Source organism: Scyliorhinus torazame, chromosome 4 (assembly GCF_047496885.1).
Source record: "Scyliorhinus torazame isolate Kashiwa2021f chromosome 4, sScyTor2.1, whole genome shotgun sequence".
NCBI classification, from domain to species: Eukaryota; Metazoa; Chordata; class Chondrichthyes; order Carcharhiniformes; family Scyliorhinidae; genus Scyliorhinus; species Scyliorhinus torazame.
The window spans coordinates 272,069,397-272,089,799 of record NC_092710.1 but is presented as its reverse complement, the minus strand read 5'-3'; the positions used below and the strand labels follow the sequence as shown (position 1 = coordinate 272,089,799).

Here is a 20,403-nt window from a genome sequence, read left to right as displayed (position 1 = left end):
CAAAAGCAGAGGTGAGAGTATGTCCTGCAACAAGGCAGACCGAGTTTGGCATCAAACAGTCCTGACAAAATTGAAGTCAATGGGAATCAGTGGGAAAACTCTCCACTGATTGGAGTTGTACCTAGCACAAGGGAGTGAATTGTGGTTTTAGGAACCCAATCATCATGGCCCCAGGACATTGCTGCAGCAGTTCCTCAGGGTAGTATCCTCTAGGCCCAACCATCTTCAGCTTCTTCATCAGTGATCTTCCTTCCAACCCAAAGTCAAAAGCGGGGATGTTCACTGATGATTCCACAAATTTCAGCACCATTTGTGACTGCTCAGATATCGAAGCCACCCATGCCAATATGCAGCAAGACCTGAACAACGTTCAGGCTTGGGCTGGTAAGTGCCAAGTTAGATTTGCACCACTCAAGGACCAGTCAGTGACCAGCTCCAATGAGAGAATCTAACCATCTCCCCCACTGACATTATCATTGCTGTATCCCCCACTATGAACATTCTGGGGTCTTACCATTGACCAGAAACTGAATTGGACTAGCTATATAAGCATTGACTACAAGAGCACATCAGAGGCTGGGAACTCTGAAGTGTGCAACTCACTGTCTGGCTCTCCAAACCTTATCTACCATCTACAAGGCACATGCCAGGATTGTGATGGAACACTCTCCACTTGCCTGGATGAGTGCACTTCCAACAATACTCAAGAAGCTTAACAGCATCTAGAATAAAGCAACCCGCTTGATCGGCCCCCTATGTTCCACTTTAAAGATTCACTCCCTCCACCACCGACATACAGTGGCAACAGTGTGTACTACATAGAAAATGCACTGCAGCACTCACCACGGTTCTTTTGACTGTATCTTCCAAATCAACCAACGGCGGCCTGCGGTACAGTGGCTAGCCCTGCTGCCTCACAGCTCCAGGGACCTGGGTTCAATTCCGACCTCGGGTGAGTGTGTGTCGAGTTTGCACTTTCTCCCCGTGTCTGCGTGGGTTTCCTCCGGGTGCTCAGATTTCCTCCCAGTCGAAAGATATGGTTAGGTGGATTGGTCATGCTAAATTGCCCCTTGGTGTCCAAAAGGCTAGGTGCGGTTACTGGGTTACGGGGATAGGGTGGAGGCGTGGACTTAAGTAGGGTGTCCTTTCCAAGAGCCGGTGCAGACTCGACGTTTTGAAAATTAAAATGAAATGAAATTGAAATGAAAATCGCTTTATTGTCACAAGTAGGCTTCAAATGAAGTTACTGTGAAAAGCCCCTAGTCGCCACATTCCGGCGCCGGTTAGGGAGGCTGGTACAGGAATTGAACCGTGCTGCTGACCTGCCTTGGTCTGCTTTAAAAGCCAGCTCTTTAGCCCTGTGCTAAACCAGCCCTCCTTCTGCACTGTAAATTCGATGATTTCTATGAACAACTTATACTACCTTAAAGCGACAAAGGCAAAAGATGCATGGGACCACGGCCACCTGCAAGTTCCTCTCCAAGTCACCACCATCCTGACTCGGAAATATATCGTTATTCCTTCACTGCTCCGGGATCAAAGTCTTGCAATTTCCTAGCACCGTTGGCGGCAGCTCAACCGCCTTCCCGAGGGCAAATTGGAATGGACAAACAAATGCTGCCTTTGCCAGTGATGCCAACATCTCATGAAATCATTTTTCAAAATGTAATCAGCTCATGCCGGCTTTTTTGGTGAGGGGATCACGGCTAAATATTATCAATTAAGACACAGTAAACAACTAGAAACACAATGTAACAAAACTACACTAGTCTCTAAAAAGAAGCTAGCTTGATGTATAGGAGTTCGAAAATGGAGATGGTAGGAACAGATTGCCTTTAAAAAGGAGGTATGGGGAATTTTACAAAGGACCTGGGCTTTATTGATAGTGAGACATGGGGTTACACGTGTTATAGTCTTAGTGACATGATGCAAACTTTACATGTTTGTTTACACAAATGTTTTCCACAAAAACAAATCTAGTTAGGACAAGTTTCTACAATGTGCAAAAATGCAAGGACAGAGAACTAAAATATTAATAACTTTGTTCTGATTACTTTTGACAAGTAAAGCTTTATGCTCACCTTGCATTAGTCTTTGATATAGTCACACATTTTTGCATATGTTCTTCCATTTCCATAATAGTGCGTAGGCCGACAGTGGGAGGACTCGCAGGACTAAATAAGAAGAAATTATTTTCGGAAGCGCAGGAGAATTCGGTGGTCACATTTGAACTATTCTTGGATTAATGAAAGAAGGACGAAGACAATGATGCAGCTTTACCAGACTGGATCCAGGGATGTCAGGACTGTCATATGAGGAGAGATTGACTAGGATCGGATTGTTCCCGCTGGAGTTCAGAAGAATGAGGGGGATCTCATGGAGACTTATAAAATCCTAACAGGACTAGACAGGGTAGATGCAGAGAAGATGTCCCCGATTGGGGGGGGGGGGGGGGGGGGGGGGGGGGTCCAGAACCAAGGATCTCAGTCTGAGGATACATATCAGACAGAGATGAGGAGACATTTCTTCACCCAAAGAGTGATGAGCCTGTGGAAATCATCACCACAGGAAGTAGTTGAGGCTACAATATTGAATATATTCAAGTGGTGGCTAGATATTGCACTTGGGGCAAATGGGGGGACACGGGGAGAACGTGCAGACTCCACACAGACAGTGACCCAAGCCGGGAATCGAGCCTGGGACCCTGGCGCTGTGAAGCAACTGTGCTAACCACTGTGCTACATGCAATTTAGGCAATTGAGTTGGATGGTCAGCCATGATCGTGATAAATGGCGGAGCAGGCTCAAAGGGCCAAAAGGCCTTCTCCTGCTCCTATCTTCTACGTATATATGTATATATCTATGTGGAATAAATTTAAATTGGATTCAAATGTTGCAGCTGACTATGTTATTGGGAATGCCTGTATAAGCAGGAATGGGAATGGCAATGACAGCTAGGCTCCCAAAGCATGAAAGTTCAGCAGCAGGATCACAAGTATGAAAGGGGGACAGTCAAGATTAGCAGCGGCTAGAGAAAGTGGGCGCATGCCAGGGAGGGAAGGGGCAAGCGCCAGGAGGCGAGAGCCAGCAAGCCCAGGTAGGAAGGAGGGAGTGGCAGCCAGCGCACAAGCAAGGAGGAAGCGAGCCACACCTCTTGAGCGAGGGAGGGGGCGAAAGTCAGCGAGTGAGAGAGCACCAGATAGTGAGAGACAGAGAGAAACAACAACAGAGAGAGTAAGGAGGACTCGGTCAAGGAGGGGAGAAAGAGGCAACAGAAAGAATGATGGCTTTAAAAAGAAATGGAGTAGCAGTGGGAAGGAGGATTCAGTGAGGTAGAAATTCATCTTGGGCAGGAGCTCTAGTCAGCGCTATTGCATCAGCTTCATGTGACATGGCCTGCCTGATCCTCGTTTCCACTGATGTCAGTTCAACTGAATATCGGATGCAGTATATAAAGGTAGCTAATGAGATTGTGTCTAATTCTGTACTGCTGTTCAAAATCAATTTTGACTCAGAAAGATTGCCTTCCTTTGCCCATTGTAGACCATTCAAAGAACAAAGAACAATACAGCACAGGAATAGGCCCTTCGGCCCTCCAAGCCTGCGTCGACCATGGTCCCTGCCGAAACTAAAACCGTATGCACTTACGGAGTCCGTAGCCTTCTATTCCCACCCTATTCATATATTTGTCTAGATGTCCCTTAAATGCCGCTATCATACCTGCTCCCACCACCTCCCCAGGCAGCAAGTTCCATATATATTTACCACCCTCTGTGTAAAAACCTTGCCTCGCACATCAGTTCTAAACTTAAACCCATGTCCCCTAGTACTTGACTCTCCTACCCTAGGAAAGAGCATCTGACTATCCACTCAATTTTTAAAAACTCTATCATGTCGCCTCGCAACCTCCGTTGTTCCAGTGAGAACAGACCGTATTTATCTAACCTCTCCTCATAGCTAATTCCCTCCATACCAGGCAAATCGCTTGTGTACCCTCTCCAAAGCAGTAACATTCTTCTGGTAGTGGGCGACCAGAATTGTACACAATATTCCAAATGAGGCCTAACTAAGCTGCAACACGACTTGCCAATTTTTATAATCAATTATATTCTCCGACTGATGAAGGCCAGCATGCCATATGCCTTCTTGACCACCTTACCCACATGCGCTGCCACTTTGTGATTGGTGGACATGCATGCCCAGATCTCTTTGCCTGTCAATACTCGTAAGAGTTCTACCATTTATTGTGTAATTCCTACATGCATTGGACCTTCCAAAGTACATTACCTCATACTTGTCCGGATTAAACTCCATCTGCCATTTCTCTGCCCAAGATTCCAAGTTTATATCCTGCTGTATCCTTGGACAATCCTCTTCACTATCCGCAACTCCATCATTTTCTGTGTCATCTGCGAACTTACCAGCTACATTTTCTTTCAAATCATTTATATACACCACGAATAACAAAGGTCCCAGATCTGATTCCTGTGGAACACCGCTAGTTCCATTCAGAAAAGCACCCTTCTACTGCTACCCGTCTTCTGTGCCCAAGCCAGTTCTGTATCCAGCTTGCCAGCTCTCCTCTGATCCCATGAGACTTCACCTTTTGTACCAGTCTACCGTGAGGTACTTTGTCAAAAGCTTTACTGAAGTCCATGTATACAACATCTACTGCCTTCCCCTCATCTATCATCTTTTCCGGTTTCTTAATACATACTTTCTTGATGTCTGCTTCTAAGTGTGGAAATCAGCAGCAGATCAAAGAAAGAGATAACGAGAGTTCAGAACAAATATGTTGCCTTAAAGAAAACTAGTGGGACAAACAAATCCACAGCCCCTTGGATGTCATTACTTTAAAGAAGTGAACATGAAAAAATGGGAAGCTTATGAAAGGTGCCAAAAACTCAAAACTGCAGAAAACCTAAAGGAATACAAGTGTAAGGGTGAAATTAAAAAGGAATTTAGGAAAGCATTAGGGCATGATACGTGTTATCAAGGAACACACAAATATGTTTAATAAGGTAGGTGAGGGAAGTGAATGAAGTGTGAGAGGGTGAGTGTGAGAGTGAGAGAGTAAATATATAAAAGATAGAGCAATTGAGGAGTGCAAAATGCCAGACGAAATTAATATACGAAGAGAGGAGATATTAAGGGGTTTAACATTTTTGAAACTGGATAAATCCTCAGGTCAGGATGAAATGTATCCTCAGCTTTAATGGGAACCAAGAGAAGAAATACACAAGATACTGACGATAATTTTCCAATCCTCTCTAGCTACAGATGTGGTGCCTGAGGAATGGAGAACAAATTAACATTGTACCATTGTTTAAAAAGGGAAAGGAGTAGACCGAATAATTGCTAGCCTGTCAGCCTAACCTCGGTGGTGGAAATATTATTGGATAGGATAAAACTTAATTTTAAAAAGACACAGATTAATCAAAGACACTCAGCATGGATTTAGAACATCGAACATTACAGCGAGTACAGGCCCTTTGGCCCTCGATGTTGCGCCGACCTGTGAAACCACTCTGAAGCCCATCTACACCATTCCCTTATTGTCCATATGTCTATCCAATGACCATTTGAATGTCCTTAGTGTTGGCGAGTCCACTACTGTTGCAGGCAGGGCATTCCACGCCCTTACTACTCTCTGAGTAAAGAACCTACCTCTGACATCGGTCTTATATCTATCTCCCCTCAATTTAAAGCTATGTCCCCTCGTGCTAGACATCACCATCCGAGGAAAAAGGCTCTCACTGTCCACCCTATCCAATCCTCTAATCATCTTGTATGCCTCAATTACGTCACCTCTTAACCTTCTCTCTAACGAAAACAGCCTCAAGTCCCTCAGCCTTTCCTCATAAGATCTTCCCTCCATACCAGGCAACATCCTGGTAAATCTCCTCTGCACCCTTTCCAATGCTTCCACATCCTTCCTATAATGCGCCGACCAGAATTGCATGCAATACTCCAAATGCGGCCGCACCAGAGTTTTGTACAGCTGCAACATGACCTCATGGCTCCGAAACTCAATCCCTCTACCAATAAAAGCTAACACACCGTACGCCTTCTTAACAACCCTCTCAACCTGGGTGGCAACTTTCAGGGGTCTATGTACATGGACACCGAGGTCTCTCTGCTCATCCACACTGCCAAGAATCTTACCATTAGCCCAGTACTCAGTCTTCCTGTTATTCCTTCCAAAATGAATCACCTCACACTTTTCTGCATTAAATTCCATTTGCCACCTCTCAGCCCAGCACTGCAGCTTATCTATGTACCTCTGTTACTTGTAACATTCTTCCGCACTGTCCACAACTCCACCGACTTTAGTGTCATCTGAAAATTTACTCACCCATCCTTCTACATCCTCCTCCAGGTCATTTATAAAAATGACAAACAGCCGTGGCCCCAAAACAGATCCTTGTGGTAACTAGATTCCAGTCTGAACATTTCCCATCAACCACCACACTTTGTCTTCTTCCAGCTAGCCAATTTCTGATCCAAACTGCTAAATCACCCTGAATCCCATGTCTCTGTATTTTCTGCAGTAGCCTACCATGGGGAACCTTATCAACCTTCTATGTTCTATAAACGCTTTACTGAAATCCATATACACCACATCAACTGCTTTACCCTCATCCACCTGTTTGGTCACCTTCTCAAAGAACTCTATAAGGCTTGTGAGGCACGACCTACCCTTCACAAAACCGTGTTGACTATCTCTAATCAAATTATTCCTTTCTAGATGATTATACATCCCATCTCTTATAAACCTTTCCAAGATTTTTCCCACAACAGAAGTAAGGCTCACTGGTCTATAGTTACCGGGGTGATCTCTACTCCCCCTCTTGAACGAGGGGCCAACATTTGCTATCCTCCAGTCTTCTGGCACTATTTCTGTAGACAAAGATGACTTAAAGATCAAGGTCAAAGGCTCAGCAATCTCCTCTCTAGCTTCCCAGAGAATCCTAGATAAATCCCATCCGGCCCAGGTGACTTATCTATTTTCACACTTTCCAGAATTGCTAACACCTCCTCCTTATGAACCTCAAGCCCTTCTAGTCTAGTAGCCTGAATCTCAGTATTCTCCTCAACAACATTGTCTTTTTCCTGTGTGAATACTGATGAAAAATATTCATTTAGCACCTCTCCTATCTCCTCGGACTCCAAGCACAACGTCCCACTACTGTCCTTGACTGGCCCTACTCTTACCCTAGTCATTCTTTTATTCCTGACATATCTAGAGAAAGCTTTAGGGTTATCCTTGATCCTACCTGCCAAAGACTTCTCATGTCCCCTCCTGACTCTTCTTAGCTCTCTCTTTAGGTCCTTCCTAGCTAACTTGTAACTCTCGAGCGCCCTAACTGAACCTTCATGTCTCATCTTTACATAAGTCTCCTTCTTCCTCTTGACAAGTGTTTCGACTGCTTTAGTAAACCACGGTTCCCTCACTCAACCACTTCCTCCCTGCCTGACAGGTACATGCTTATCAAGGACACGCAGTAGCTGTTCCTTGAACAAGCTCCACATTTCCATTGTGCCCATCCCCTGCAGTTTTCCTCTCCATCCGATGTAACCTAAGTCTTGCCTCATCGCATCATAATTGCCTTTCCCCCAGATATAACTCTTGCCCTGCGATATATACCTATCCCTTTCCATTTGTTAAGGGAAGGTCACATCTGGTTAATGTGATTGAATTTTTTCAGCAGGTAAATTGAATTTTTTCAGCAGGTAACAAGGAGGATCTATGAGGGTAACACTAAGGTTCCAGGTGGCAGACTAATCACAGAAGCAAAATAATCTGAACAAAGTGGCAAGTTGGATCCAAAAGGGACTCAGAGGCAGAAAGCAAAGAGTGTGCAATGAGTGTTTTGGTGACATGATGGCTCTTTGCAGTGGGGTTCTGTAGGGTTCAAGTATTAGGTCCCTTTGTTTCTGTGGCATACATCAATGATGTGGAATTGAATGTAATACATATGGTTAGGAAGTTTGCAGATGATACAGAAATTTGAGAGGTGTTTAATAATGAAGCAAAATACTGGGAGATATTAATGGACTAATTAGGAAAGCAGCACAATAACAACAGAGTTCAACTGAGAGATGTATGAGGTAATGCATTTGGGAGAAGCTAACATGAGGGAATATATAATAAATGATACAAAACTAAGAAGTATAGAGGATTAGAGGGATGTAGGAGTTCATGTCATAGATCCCTGAATGTTGGCTAACAGATAGTCAAGATGATCAAGTAGACATAAGGGATATTTGGCTTTAGAAGCTGAGGTGTAGAATAAAAGAGCAGGGAGGTTATGCTGGAACTATATAAAACTCTCGTTCAGGCCACGTTGGAGTACTGTGTGCAGCCTTGGTCACTGCATTTTAGGAAAGATGTGACTTGAGAAATTTAAAGGAATGTTGCCAGAAATGGAGAGCTTCAGCTACAAGGAAAGATTGGATAGATTAGGGTATTTTCTTTGGAACAGAGGAAGCTGATGGGAGATATAATTGAAGTATATAAAAGTATGAGGGGTTTAGTGTGGCCAATTCACCTACTCTGCACATCTTTTTGGGTTGTGGGGGTGAGACCCATGCAGACACGGGGAGAATCTGCAAACTCCACAAGGACAGTGACCCAGAACCAGGATAGAACCCAGGTCCTCAGCACCGTGAGGCAGCAGTGCTGACCACTGCGCCACCGTGCCGCCTGTATTTCTATGATTCTATTATAGATGATATAATTACCATATCCAGAGTTTGGTTTCAATTTTAATATGCCAAATTCGTTTCAAACATCAATCATTTCTTGATCCTCATGGTTCTAGCAAGACTATCCTCACGTCAGAGTATGTTTCTTCATGTGAAACTAGAACCAGGGGACACCGTTCAAGAATAAGAGGTTTCCTTTTTACGATGGCGATAAAGAGCTTATTTTCTTCAAGGATCGTTAAGTTCTCGTTCTCGTCCCCAAAACGCAATGGAGGCTAGGACATTGAATTTATTCAAGGCAGACCTTGATAAATTTTCAATAGACAATGCAGTCATAGGTTACGGGCAGACAGGAAAGTGGAACGCACGTCAGCCATGCCTGCAGAGCAGACTTATAGGGGGAAAATGGCCTACTCCTGCTTCTAATCTCTATATTCCTGTAAAACTCTCCTTTAAATCTACCTCTTTTTTCTCTCTCGGTCTCTCTCTCCAGTGTCCAGTACTAACATTTTTATCATGCACAGACCAAACGTATAATTCTTCACATACAAACTTGCAATCTATATATTCCTGTCAATGGAGAAAATAAGCTTTTTAAATCAGAACATGAGATTTATATACCTGAAAGGACTGCTTGTCCAGCCAGTACCCTTTCCAGAATTGGTTCTAGGAATGGGTTTTGGGTTAGACTCTCTCTTAGCTGTCGATATTTTTTCATTCATTTTTGCCTCTTCGGTTGGATTTTTCATCTCATAAATGTGGACTCTTTCATTATTCTAAAACATGAAACAATCATGCATAAGATACCACTGCAAAGATTCTTTAAACTGTTGAAATTACTGATCAACTCGTCATTAAATTCTCATTATTAAAGACCACAGACAATTACATACTGCAATGGATAGCTGTTAGTACATTACAATGCAGTGAATCAAATGTTCTGACAATGTCAAACTACAAGGGCAAAGCTTCAGACTTCTCAGCTTGGACATCCACCATCAGGAAAATTCTCCCTTTCTTCCTTAAATGGAGGCGTGACCACTTCCCATCCTGCCACCTTCCTCCAGTTATTTGAACTTGTTCTCATATTGAACAACTTGTCCTTCGACTCCATTCACTTCCTTCAAATAAAAATGTTGCTACGGGTACACACAGGGGTCCTAGATATGTTTCTCTTTTTGTGGGTTATGTGGAACATTCTTTATCCCAGATCTAATCAGGCCCCCTCCCTCGTCACTTTTTCAGGCACTTTGATAATTGTCAGTGCCATTCCTGCTCTCACCATGAACTGGAAAATTTCAGCGATTTTGTTGATGAAATAAAAGTCGTTAAATGCGATCAGCAGCACTAACTCACCAATGATACTCAGTTTGAGTTACCACCAGAACCACCTGACTCGAGACTGTATTACATCCAAATGTGGACACTGAAGCCAAATTCCAGAGGAATTAAGAGTGACTGCCTGTTATATCAAAATGACACTCCACCGTGTTTGCCTTCAAAGAGCTCTAATAAGACTGAAGTCAATGGGATTCGGAAAATACTTCTTTTAATAACTGGCACAAAAGACATCGCGATTGGAGTCAATCTTTTAGTTGAAAAGTCACAAAACAGCCAGTTATAAACGCAAGGAGGAAATCATTTTCAGGACTAGCCTAAAGTAAACTAATTTTGTATGTTGTAACAGAGTACAGCATATATTGCAAGCACATAATTTAAGTGCTAAGAATTGGGCTCAAAGATTCCTCAGAAATAAATCTACCAGATTATGCCTGTAAAGTTATATGCCACACACTGGCCAATAATTATCTACATATTAAGTAATTTGATTTGTACAATTTCTAATGCAGTTAATGCAGTGCAATCAATAAACATTAGACATAAAATGTTTTGGTAAAATGCTAGATCAGTTTCAGTAATTAGAAAACTATATTGTTTGGAATTTAATGAAAATTATACCGAGAGAATATATGGAATACAATGCAAAAACTAACAACATTAGTTTAGTTTATACCTAATATCGTTTGCTTTTATTTTAAAGCTCAATTTGAGTAGTTGAGATGTGAAGAATTCCATTTTTATGTAGGATAGAAACATATTGCTGACGGTCTTAAAAAGATTAAGTTTTCTGAAACTGGTAAATTTATGCAATTCATTCCAGAAGCTGCAATGTTTATACTTATATCTCACTGTGACTGAAGCACTAACTCTGCAAGATTTCATATTTACTGTCAGAAAATTTTAAATGATACTCCCGTCAAGTACACTTAACTTACATTTCCTTTGTCAATAAAAACGAATGCACAAAACTTATAATTTTAAAACAGTAATATTCACATCGTTCAAAATACAGCAGCTCGTCAGTAAAATAGTGACGATCTGTGTACGATAAAGGACAGGAAATTAGGGAAATAGAAAAGGACTGCCAAAGCTGCCCAAAGCTGTAAGGTAATTTAAGACGAGTGTTTTAGCCTGGTTTGCATTGCACTATACTACCGTAGTCACAACGTGCTGCATATAGCTTGCAGACCTCAGATTTCTCCTGGCAGAGTCCAGCTGAAAAATCAGGTGAAGCTAATTCTCTGGGGCTGGCTAGTCCACCAGCATAGCTGCCTTCAGAATCAGACATCAACATCTCCTGCAGGGATTCCACAGAATTGGTTTTAGCAGGTCTTTGCAAATCTGGAAAAATAATGAATATTGATCTTAAAGCAACAGTTATAAAATGCTCTGTGCACAAGTCTTGCATACACACCATTTTAAATGTGTAGAGCACAATTTAATATATCCATAGTATATAAAATGTTATATATTTTTTACAAATTGGGTCAAATAACCAGTCACACTTTTCACGCAGAATTGTACTAATGTTTTTTTAAGCTCCCAGGCAAAAACTAGAGCCTACAAAGCAAAACTACAGCCTGAATTTTTTCAGACTCCCGCCAGCCAAAGACTCAGAAAGAGACTCCAACTGCCCCGCAGACAATTTACACTCCCAACAAATATTCATTGGCTGCAGGCAGGATTTGCGCCCCTCACTCAGGAGGAAGTCCCATCTCAGAGAACTGTCGTCCAATCTAATTGGCAGGCAGCTTTCCAGCCCCTGCAGGAACAGTAGAAGAGAAACTAAAACACCCTGCCTGTGCCAGAGGACAAATGTATGGAGCTCCAGGGTGAGGAAGGTCTCAAAGAGCTTGGGAATGGGCAGGGGGCGGTGGGGGTGGTAGGAGGCAGGAATATAGGGTTGAAGTTGTAATCAGATCAGCCATGATCTTATTGGATGGTGGAGCAGGTTCAAGGGTCCGAATAGCCTGCTCCTAATTCTTATGTTTGTACATACGTATCGTGTTTGACACTATCTGGGTCTCAGTGGAAACGCCTTACCTGAGAGGAGTCCAGAGGCCTTGACAAATGGCCCTTAAGTGGCCATTAATTAGCCACTTGGATGATTGTCACGATAGAGCTTCAAAACTCCACACCAAAATACACTCGTATAAATACATTCACTTAGTGCTTCACCTTCTGTAATCCACTCCACATTTTCCAAAGGACTCTCTTTTGACCAGAGCTTCCTCTCCACTTTCAACAGCAAGTCCCTTCCAGGATTTTGTACCAACCCCTTTTAGGTTTTTTTTGTTGCCTTGACTGGCTTTCACTGTTGCACTGATTGTACAACCAATACTTTCTTCCCAATTACTTTCCAATTTGTTCATATACGGTAGGAAGCAAGACATTCCAAACTTTTAGATTACTTTAGAAACCGTTTTCTAGCATTCCCACCAACCGATTTCTCCTCAACTTTGTTTGGGGTCTATGAATGAAATCCTGTTTTATTTTCAGGCTTTCAGAACCAACCGTCCCTTAGTTCCTCTGGAGCTTGCTTTTTTGCTCAGTACTTCATTATACAGATTTACTTCTAGCAATGCTGAGAGAGCTGGTCTCTCTCTCTAGCTTCCCTGAGTAGCATTGAAAGAGAGTTGGTCACTGCTCCTTGACCGGTCTGCAGCTGCTCTTAGCTGCCAGCTAAAAACGAAAGAAGAAAGTGTTTTGCTTTACCTTACAAGGGCTCGGGTTGCTAAACAACTATGTTGTTTCATTCAGCATTAAATGAATCATTTAACTGATTCAGCGTTAAACATCTGCTGAACGGTGCATTTTCTTCTCTGATCCCCCCCCCCCCTTTACAGGCCACCCCACATTTTTGACCCCCCTAACCTTGGGGTGGCCCCCATGACCCACCCCTATTCCAGCCAGCCTGGCACACTGGCAGTGCCAAAGTGTCCAGGTGCCAGGGGAGTGGTAGGTTGCCACCCTGCCCTGTCCCCGACCACCTGGGGGTCTCCAATGGCCTGGGAGAACCCTCCCCCAGGAACCATAATGCCTGGTCCACATTTGTGTGTCTCAGTAGTAAAAGGCCACCTGGCGAGGTCTCCCAGGCGCGGTTGTTGACTCCATTCAAATGAGCCATAAGGCAAGGGCAAGATCCAGATCGCACTGTGCAGAGCGAGTCGGGTGACTTGTGAACAGCGCGGCATCAAGCCCGATTTGGGGCATGCAGGTGATTCACCCGTTGTGCCCAGATCTATGCGGGTGCAATGGGATCGCTGAATCGTGCCCTATATTCACCTTTCATGCACAGCTCTCTAAACAAAATAGAATCCCAGCTAGAACTGAAACTAACCCCCACACATGCAAACATCTTTGGTCAGCGTGAAGTCTAACTATAGGTTTCTTTCTGGTACAGAACCATTAAAGTAAACACACCTAAAACTAGACCTTATTTTTAATGTTTACCAATGCAAATATAAATCCCTTAAAACTACTTTTAGTTTCCTAACATATGGACACTGATGAACTGTTAGGATGGCTATGGGGTTTCCCCTTGAATGGACATGCACAGACAGCACTCTTCTGTGGAATTCACACCTGCCATTGGTGTGATGGTTTGGAGCTTACGCCAAACAGAGTCAACGGACTCCTAAACTCTTACGCTCTTTGCAATGGAGCATGAAAAGCTGTTGACTTCAATTCTGATGTCTGATCCCAGTCATATGTTGGACTTCAATTCAAGAGTGGGAAATGTTTCCTTTTTCAATGGACTCGCAAAGAACTTCTAGCCATTCTTTCGGTTTACACCATCTTCTTCATAGAACATAGAACATTACAGCGCCATACAGGCCCTTCGACACTCGATGTTGCGCCAACCTGTGAAACCACTCTAAAGCCCATCTACACTATTCCCTTAGCGCCCATATGTCTATCCAATGACCATTTGAATACCCTTCGTGTTGGTGAGTCCACTACTGTTGCAGGCAGGGCATTCCATGCCCTTACTACTCTCTGAGTAAAGAACCTACCTCTGACATCTGTCCTATATCTATCTCCCCTCAATTTAAAGCTATGTCCCCTCGTGCTAGATGTCACCATCCGAGGAAAGAGGCTCTCACTGTCCACCCAATCCAATCCTCTGATCATCTTGTATGCCTCAATTAAGTCACCTCTTAACCTTCTTCTCTCTAACGAAAACAGCCTCAATTGCATCATTTTGGATCGTGTGGCGTGCGACTGATGCAGCATTTAGACCTTTCAATGAGGTTAATGGGGTGGGGGAGGGAATGTGTGACTAAATAATACTTTGTTTAAACGCACAAAAGTCTGCTGTCACATTAACAGGGGTTTTACAAACACAGAACTACCTTTTCTAAAATGAACCACTGACAGAAGGGAAAGGAGCTGGGAGTTTCAGTTTATCTTCCCCTGTCCGTAACAATTGTCAAAATATATCCGTTACTCACAAAGCAAAAAAGCAAAGCCAGTATGCATGGGAAAAACTGAACAATCTTAGACCCCTTATGCCCTTGCACAATAATAATTTATAGCCAAATAATGGCTGTGCTTGCAATAGTAGAAAGCAACTACTTTCTCTGAATAGTTCACGGCTATTGGTGCTGTAAAGATTACTACTTTACAAACAACTTATATAAATCATGAATTTGCGTTCTTTCTAAAAATAAATTTAGAGTACCCAATTCATTTATTCCAATTAAGGGCCAGTTTAGCGTGGCCAATCCACCTACTCTGAACATCTTTGGGTTGTGGGGGCGAAACCCACGCAGATACAGGGAGAATGTGCAAACTCCACATGGACAGTGACCCAGAGCTGCGATCGAACCTGGGACCTCGGCGCCATGAGGCTGCAGGGCTAACCCACTGCGCCACCGTGCTGCCCAATCTTCCCTATTTCTAACCGTCCAGGATGCACAAGATGCATTATGTGGCACAAGGACATGACAAGCCAAACTATTGTGTAAATCTTGTACAATCTAGTCTCCAAGGCTATGTTTGTAAAGGCTTAACATGTAGATCACAAAGGCTTGCATCAACTGTACATCCATTGCATCATATCTACCAAAGGCCATCATCACAAAAAGTATAATTTCAGGATATCACACCTCAAGATGTTAACCATTCTTAGGGCAAATAAAATCCAGATAATTTGGTTAAATGACATAGCTTAAATTAGCAGTATTAAGTTGGTTATTCTAAGCAAATTAAAAGCATTTAGGGACAAGTAAACAAAACAGATGCAACAAATTGCCCAATTGTTTTTGGAAAGGTACTAATTTTAGGAATAAAATAGTTGTAGTTCTATAAAGTTGAGCTACCTCTTTAATTTTCCATCTACTGAAAACCTCGGGAGTTAAAAAAATAGTATTTGTAATAAAAATTAAATAAATCTAAATAAGATATTTATTCTTACTCAGAGTTGCCTGGAACTGTTGGAAGTAACTGGAAAGTTCACTCCCTTATGGAATACCTGGGGATCAAGCTGGAGTATTTGAATGCAATTTGAAATTGTAGGGTGGATCTTGTTACCAGATTTTCTGCAAATGTCCCGTCTCCCAATTTATATCAAACACGGCAACATTCCTCCGCTACATTCATCTAGGTTTACTCACTGCTTTGCTGAAGTTCCTTCGATCCGATCTGTTCTTTGTCTGTTCCTTTGTGTTCTCCTCAGCAGCCTAACCAGATCGGCATTACACTCTTCCTTCCTTGCCCAGAAGTGTTCCCACTTTGTACCGTTCAGTTGCTTCTGAAGCTCAAACAGAACAGTTCCTGTCGACGTAGTTTCCTACCTACCAGTTTTTTGCAGAGCTCTTGTTGCATTCATCTACTACTAATTGACAATTTGTAGCTCTGTTCAACAAGTATTTTGAATTGATTATGGAATGAAAGGCTTGGCATGCAATCAATATGGAAGGTGAGCTGGTATCACTATCTTTAGTAGGACTCCCAAAGGTTTAGAACTATCAAGTGACTATTTTGTCATATTTATAGTCAAACAGAGGGGCAGCATGGTGGCACAGTGGTGAGCATTGCAGCCTCACGATGCCGAGGTCCCAGGTTCGATCCCGGCTCTGGGTCACTGACCATGTGGAGTTTGCACATCCTCCTGTGTTTGCGTGGGTTTCACCTCCACAACCCAAAGATGTGCAGGGTCGGTGGATTGGCCACGCTAAATTGCCCTTAATTGGAGAAAAAAAGAATTGGGTACTCCAAATTCATAATTTAAAAAAATATTTATAGTCAGCCATGTTGCATGAGTAAGCTGGAAGTGAACTTAGTAATATGGTATTTTGCTTTAGAGTTTCAGCTTTGTTTTGACTAGGTGGACCTATCCCTGACTAGTCCAAGGGAAGCAGTGATCTCCGTATATTATCCAATTTTTTTTGCAAATTAAGGGGCAATTTAGCATGGCCAAACCACCTCCCTGCACATCTTTTTGGGTTTTGGAGGGTAAGACCACGCAGACACGGAGAGAATGTGCAGTGATCTCAATATGATCATGCTAAGGAACTCTGGCTCACTGGTCAATTAAATATATCTTCATAAAATAAAAGCAAATTACTGCAGAAGCTGGAATCTGAAGCCAAAGAGAAAATGCTGGAAAATCTCAGCAGGTCTGGCAGCATCTGTAGGGAGAGAAAAAAGCTAACATTTCGAGTCCAGGTGACCATTTGTCAAAGCTTTGACAAAAGGTCACCTTGACTCGAAACGTTAGCTCTTTTCTTTCCCTACAGATGCTGCCAGACCTGCTGAGATTTTCCAGCATTTTCTCTTTGGAAATATATCTTTATATTCTTAATCTGTGTATTCTTTGTAACCCACACTTTACCTGCTGTGCAATATTTGTCCTGTGTACCAAACTTTGCTGCACACCTATGCAAAAATTTCTAGCTGGTCAATACTTGAATTTTTCTTCTTCAGTGCTCTGGCTCTCATCCCATTCTTCAGTGCTTCCAGACCCCCAGATTCTTGTATTATCCATAAATTGCAAGCCCAAAAGTTCTCAGCTTCTTCAAAATGTCTGGCCTTCCCCAGTATCCAAACTTCTTTCTCCTGCTACCCTGTGTACATCAGAAACACTACATCAGTCTTTAAACTTCTTTGAATGGTCCAAATCTGGCAAAAAGTTTCAGACATCAACTTCCCCTCTCCTCCCTCTAGTGCAAGTCAACCTCATGTCCTCCTCTGTAACACAACACCATACACAACCACACCCCAGCAGGAATCACGTCATGCCAGAACCCAGCCACCTGTAACATACGTGTTCCCAAATCTGCATTCTCCTACAAGCCATCCGCATGGCCAGCCACCCACATTCGAACCCTAACCTGCTGCTTCCTTCCAACTGCAGTCCTTCTTCCTCCACACCAATCCTCCCCTAGATTTAATACTTTCCCATTTTCTCTTTCAACTGCCCAACTCTATGGAAGCCTTTCCTCATTATCATCTCTAAAACACTATGCGCTGCCTCCCATTTCCTGCATACATCAGGTATGCTAAATCTTGAATACCACAGTACAGGAACATATACAAGTGCCAGAGAGATTTAGCAGAAAGTTGATCCTCTAGTATAAGCTATGCCACAAAATATCAGTTTATAATAAAAATCCCACTCATTACTATACTTAATTTTTAAAAAAGCACCATCATACCACCCATAAATTAGCAGCTAAAAGATGCATGATATAACACTGAACAATATCAAGTAGAAAAAACTCATCAAATTGCAAGACTGTTGAAAGGGATTCCAATAACTGGGGTGTGGAACCGGATGAAAAACCCACCCAACTTAGTATCTAATTCTGTATGGAATGTTCATGTGTTTAAACAGTGGATGAGTGGACACCAGGCTCAGTGTTTTCCATGAAGAATAATCTTCCCAAACTACATGGTTAGGTTCAGGCATGAAGCATTGCCATTTACCAAAAGGTTGTTGAGCATCCACAGAGCTCCATCCCAGCAAGATTCTGTCCCTTCAGAAGTCAAAGGAGAAATTTTCAAATGCAAGGTACAAATAAATGCACTTCTGATGGAAGGTTTATACTATACAATTTCAAATTTCAATTGATTTGGATTCATTTTCTGCAATTCTGTTTTCTCCCTTTAAATCGCTGCCAGAGCCATAAAGACCAATTCATACCATTTCTCAGAAACATTGCTCAGCCTAGCTTTTTCAAGCTAATCCGCTACAAAATAAGCATAATTCCCTAATCAAACAAACCATCACCACCATCATTGTCTTATGGGCTATGGATATTGTTGTGTACATGGGCTCTTCATTTTCAAAGAATGACAAAAGCATCACACTTAGAAGACATTCTTCCCCAAGCCACCTTTCTCCCCTCTCACATATTTGTGGACTTGTTCTGGGGTACGGTTCCTAAAGGCTAGTTAGTCTATGGGTATTGGCTATTCAGATGAAAGCCTCAGAAGTGTTCACAGATATTTAAAAGGTGAGGGGATCACAAGCAAGTCTGACTCGGTCCTCACAAATGTCTTCCCAAGAACATTGTCACCTGGTGTAGGCAACGTTTGAAGATTGAAAGGACAGGATCCTAACCAAAAAATCCTTTCTCAATCCCTTGCCGCTCCATTCAAAAAAGATAATCCTTCATGTTTTGTGTATCTGAAGTCTAAACCTTTCAGTCTCGGAACTACAGCATAATCTTAGTTTTGAATGGAAATATACCTGCCAGACATTGAATGATCAGCAGCCCAAACCCAGATCACACCCTTCCTTCACTATGTTACTTCAACTGTGGCTTACCTGCTGAAGTTGGACTCTGAATGAGATCAGATAAGTGGTATCCTCCAGAACTGTCCGAGCGCCGTCTCTGCTTCTTTTTTGCCTTTGCTTTTGCCTTTTTGAGAAGCGTTTCTCTAAAGCAAAAACAATTTTAATTTGCCTCTTGCTTTATATGCCACAAGCTTCACACAAAAAATGTGGGATTAAATTTAGGTTTCTCCACATTCACTTATCTAAATATATAAAAAGCAAAGAGTTGCAGTAACTTGTTGGTCTTTGGAATGAACAGTTGTAAATCATGCTAATTTAAGCTCAAGATTATAGAACTAATTAATTTAACTAAAAAACACAAACAAGTATTTAATAAAACTGTGGGGGTGAATTTTCTGAAATCGGGATTCTCCGTTGCGCTGGCACGCATGCCTGCCCAAGGGTTTCCTGGCAGCATGGATTGGCCACAATAGGAAATCCAATTTTCCGGCAACACGAACACCGCTGCTGGTGTCAGTGTGCCACTGTGGAACATGCGGCTGAGAAGATTTTGATTTGATTTATTATTATCACATGTATTAGTATACAGTGAAAAGTATTGTTTTTTGCATGCTGTACAAACAATGCATACCGTACATAGGGAAGGAAGGAGAGACTGCAGAATATAATATTATAGTTATAGCAAGGTGCAGAGAAAAGATCAACTTAATACGAGGTAGGTCCATTCAAAAGTCTGATCGCAGCAGGGAAGAAACTGTTCTTGAGTCGGTTGGTACGTGACCTCAACTTTGGTATCTTTTTCCTGACGGAAGAAGGTGGGAGAGAGTATGTCCGGGGTGCGTGGGGTCCTTAATTAAGCTGGCTGCCTTTCTGAGGCAGCGGGAATTATAGTCAATGGCTGGTTTGCGTGATGGGCTGTGCTACATTCATGACCTTTTGTAGTTTCCTGCAGTCTTGGGCAGAGCAGGCTCCATACCAAGCTGTGATACAACCAGGAAGAATGCTTTCTATGGTGCATCTGGAGAAGTTGGGGAGGGTCGTAGCTGACATGCCAAATTTCCTTAGTCTTCTGAGAAAGTAGTCATTGATGGGCTTTCATAACTATAGTGTCAGCATGGGTGACCAGGACAGGTTGTTGGTGATCTGTACACCTAAAAATTTGAAGCTCTCGACCCTTTCTACTTCGTTCCCATTGATGTACACAGGGGCATGTTCTCCACTACGTTTCCTGAAGTAGATGACAATCTCCTTCGTTTTGTTGACATTGGGGGAAAGATTATTGTCATTGCACCAGTTCACCAGATTCTTTATCTCATTCCTGTACTCTGTCTCGTCACTGTTTGAAATCCGACCCACTACGGTGGTGTCATCAGCAAATTTGAAAATCGAGTTGGAGGGGAATTTGGCCACACAGTCATAGGTGTATAAGGAGTATAGTAGGGGGCTGAGGACACAGCCTTGTGGGGCACCGTTGTTGAGGATGATCGTGGAGGAGGTGTTGTTGCCTATCTTTTCTGATTGTGGCCTGTGGGTTAGAAAGTTCAGGATCCAGTCGCAGAGGGAGGAGCCGAGGCCAAGGCCATGGAGTTTGGAGATGAGTTTCATAGG

At 42.7% G+C, this 20,403-nt stretch overlaps 1 protein-coding gene across 2 annotated transcripts in view; it reads right to left on the bottom strand.

The window, feature by feature from the left end:
- ibtk (inhibitor of Bruton agammaglobulinemia tyrosine kinase) overlaps positions 1 to 20,403 on the bottom strand; it is a 139,995-nt gene that overhangs the window by 16,359 nt on the left and 103,233 nt on the right. Inside the window, exons 21-24 of one of the 2 annotated variants that reach the window (XM_072499802.1) lie at positions 18,826 to 18,938; positions 11,239 to 11,390; positions 9,330 to 9,484; positions 2,082 to 2,174 (exon numbers count right to left, since the gene is read on the bottom strand). In XM_072499802.1, the coding sequence (XP_072355903.1) occupies positions 2,082 to 2,174; positions 9,330 to 9,484; positions 11,239 to 11,390; positions 18,826 to 18,938 (513 nt within the window). The remainder of the gene's footprint in view (positions 1 to 2,081; positions 2,175 to 9,329; positions 9,485 to 11,238; positions 11,391 to 18,825; positions 18,939 to 20,403) is intronic. The other variant, XM_072499803.1, reaches the window with a different exon arrangement.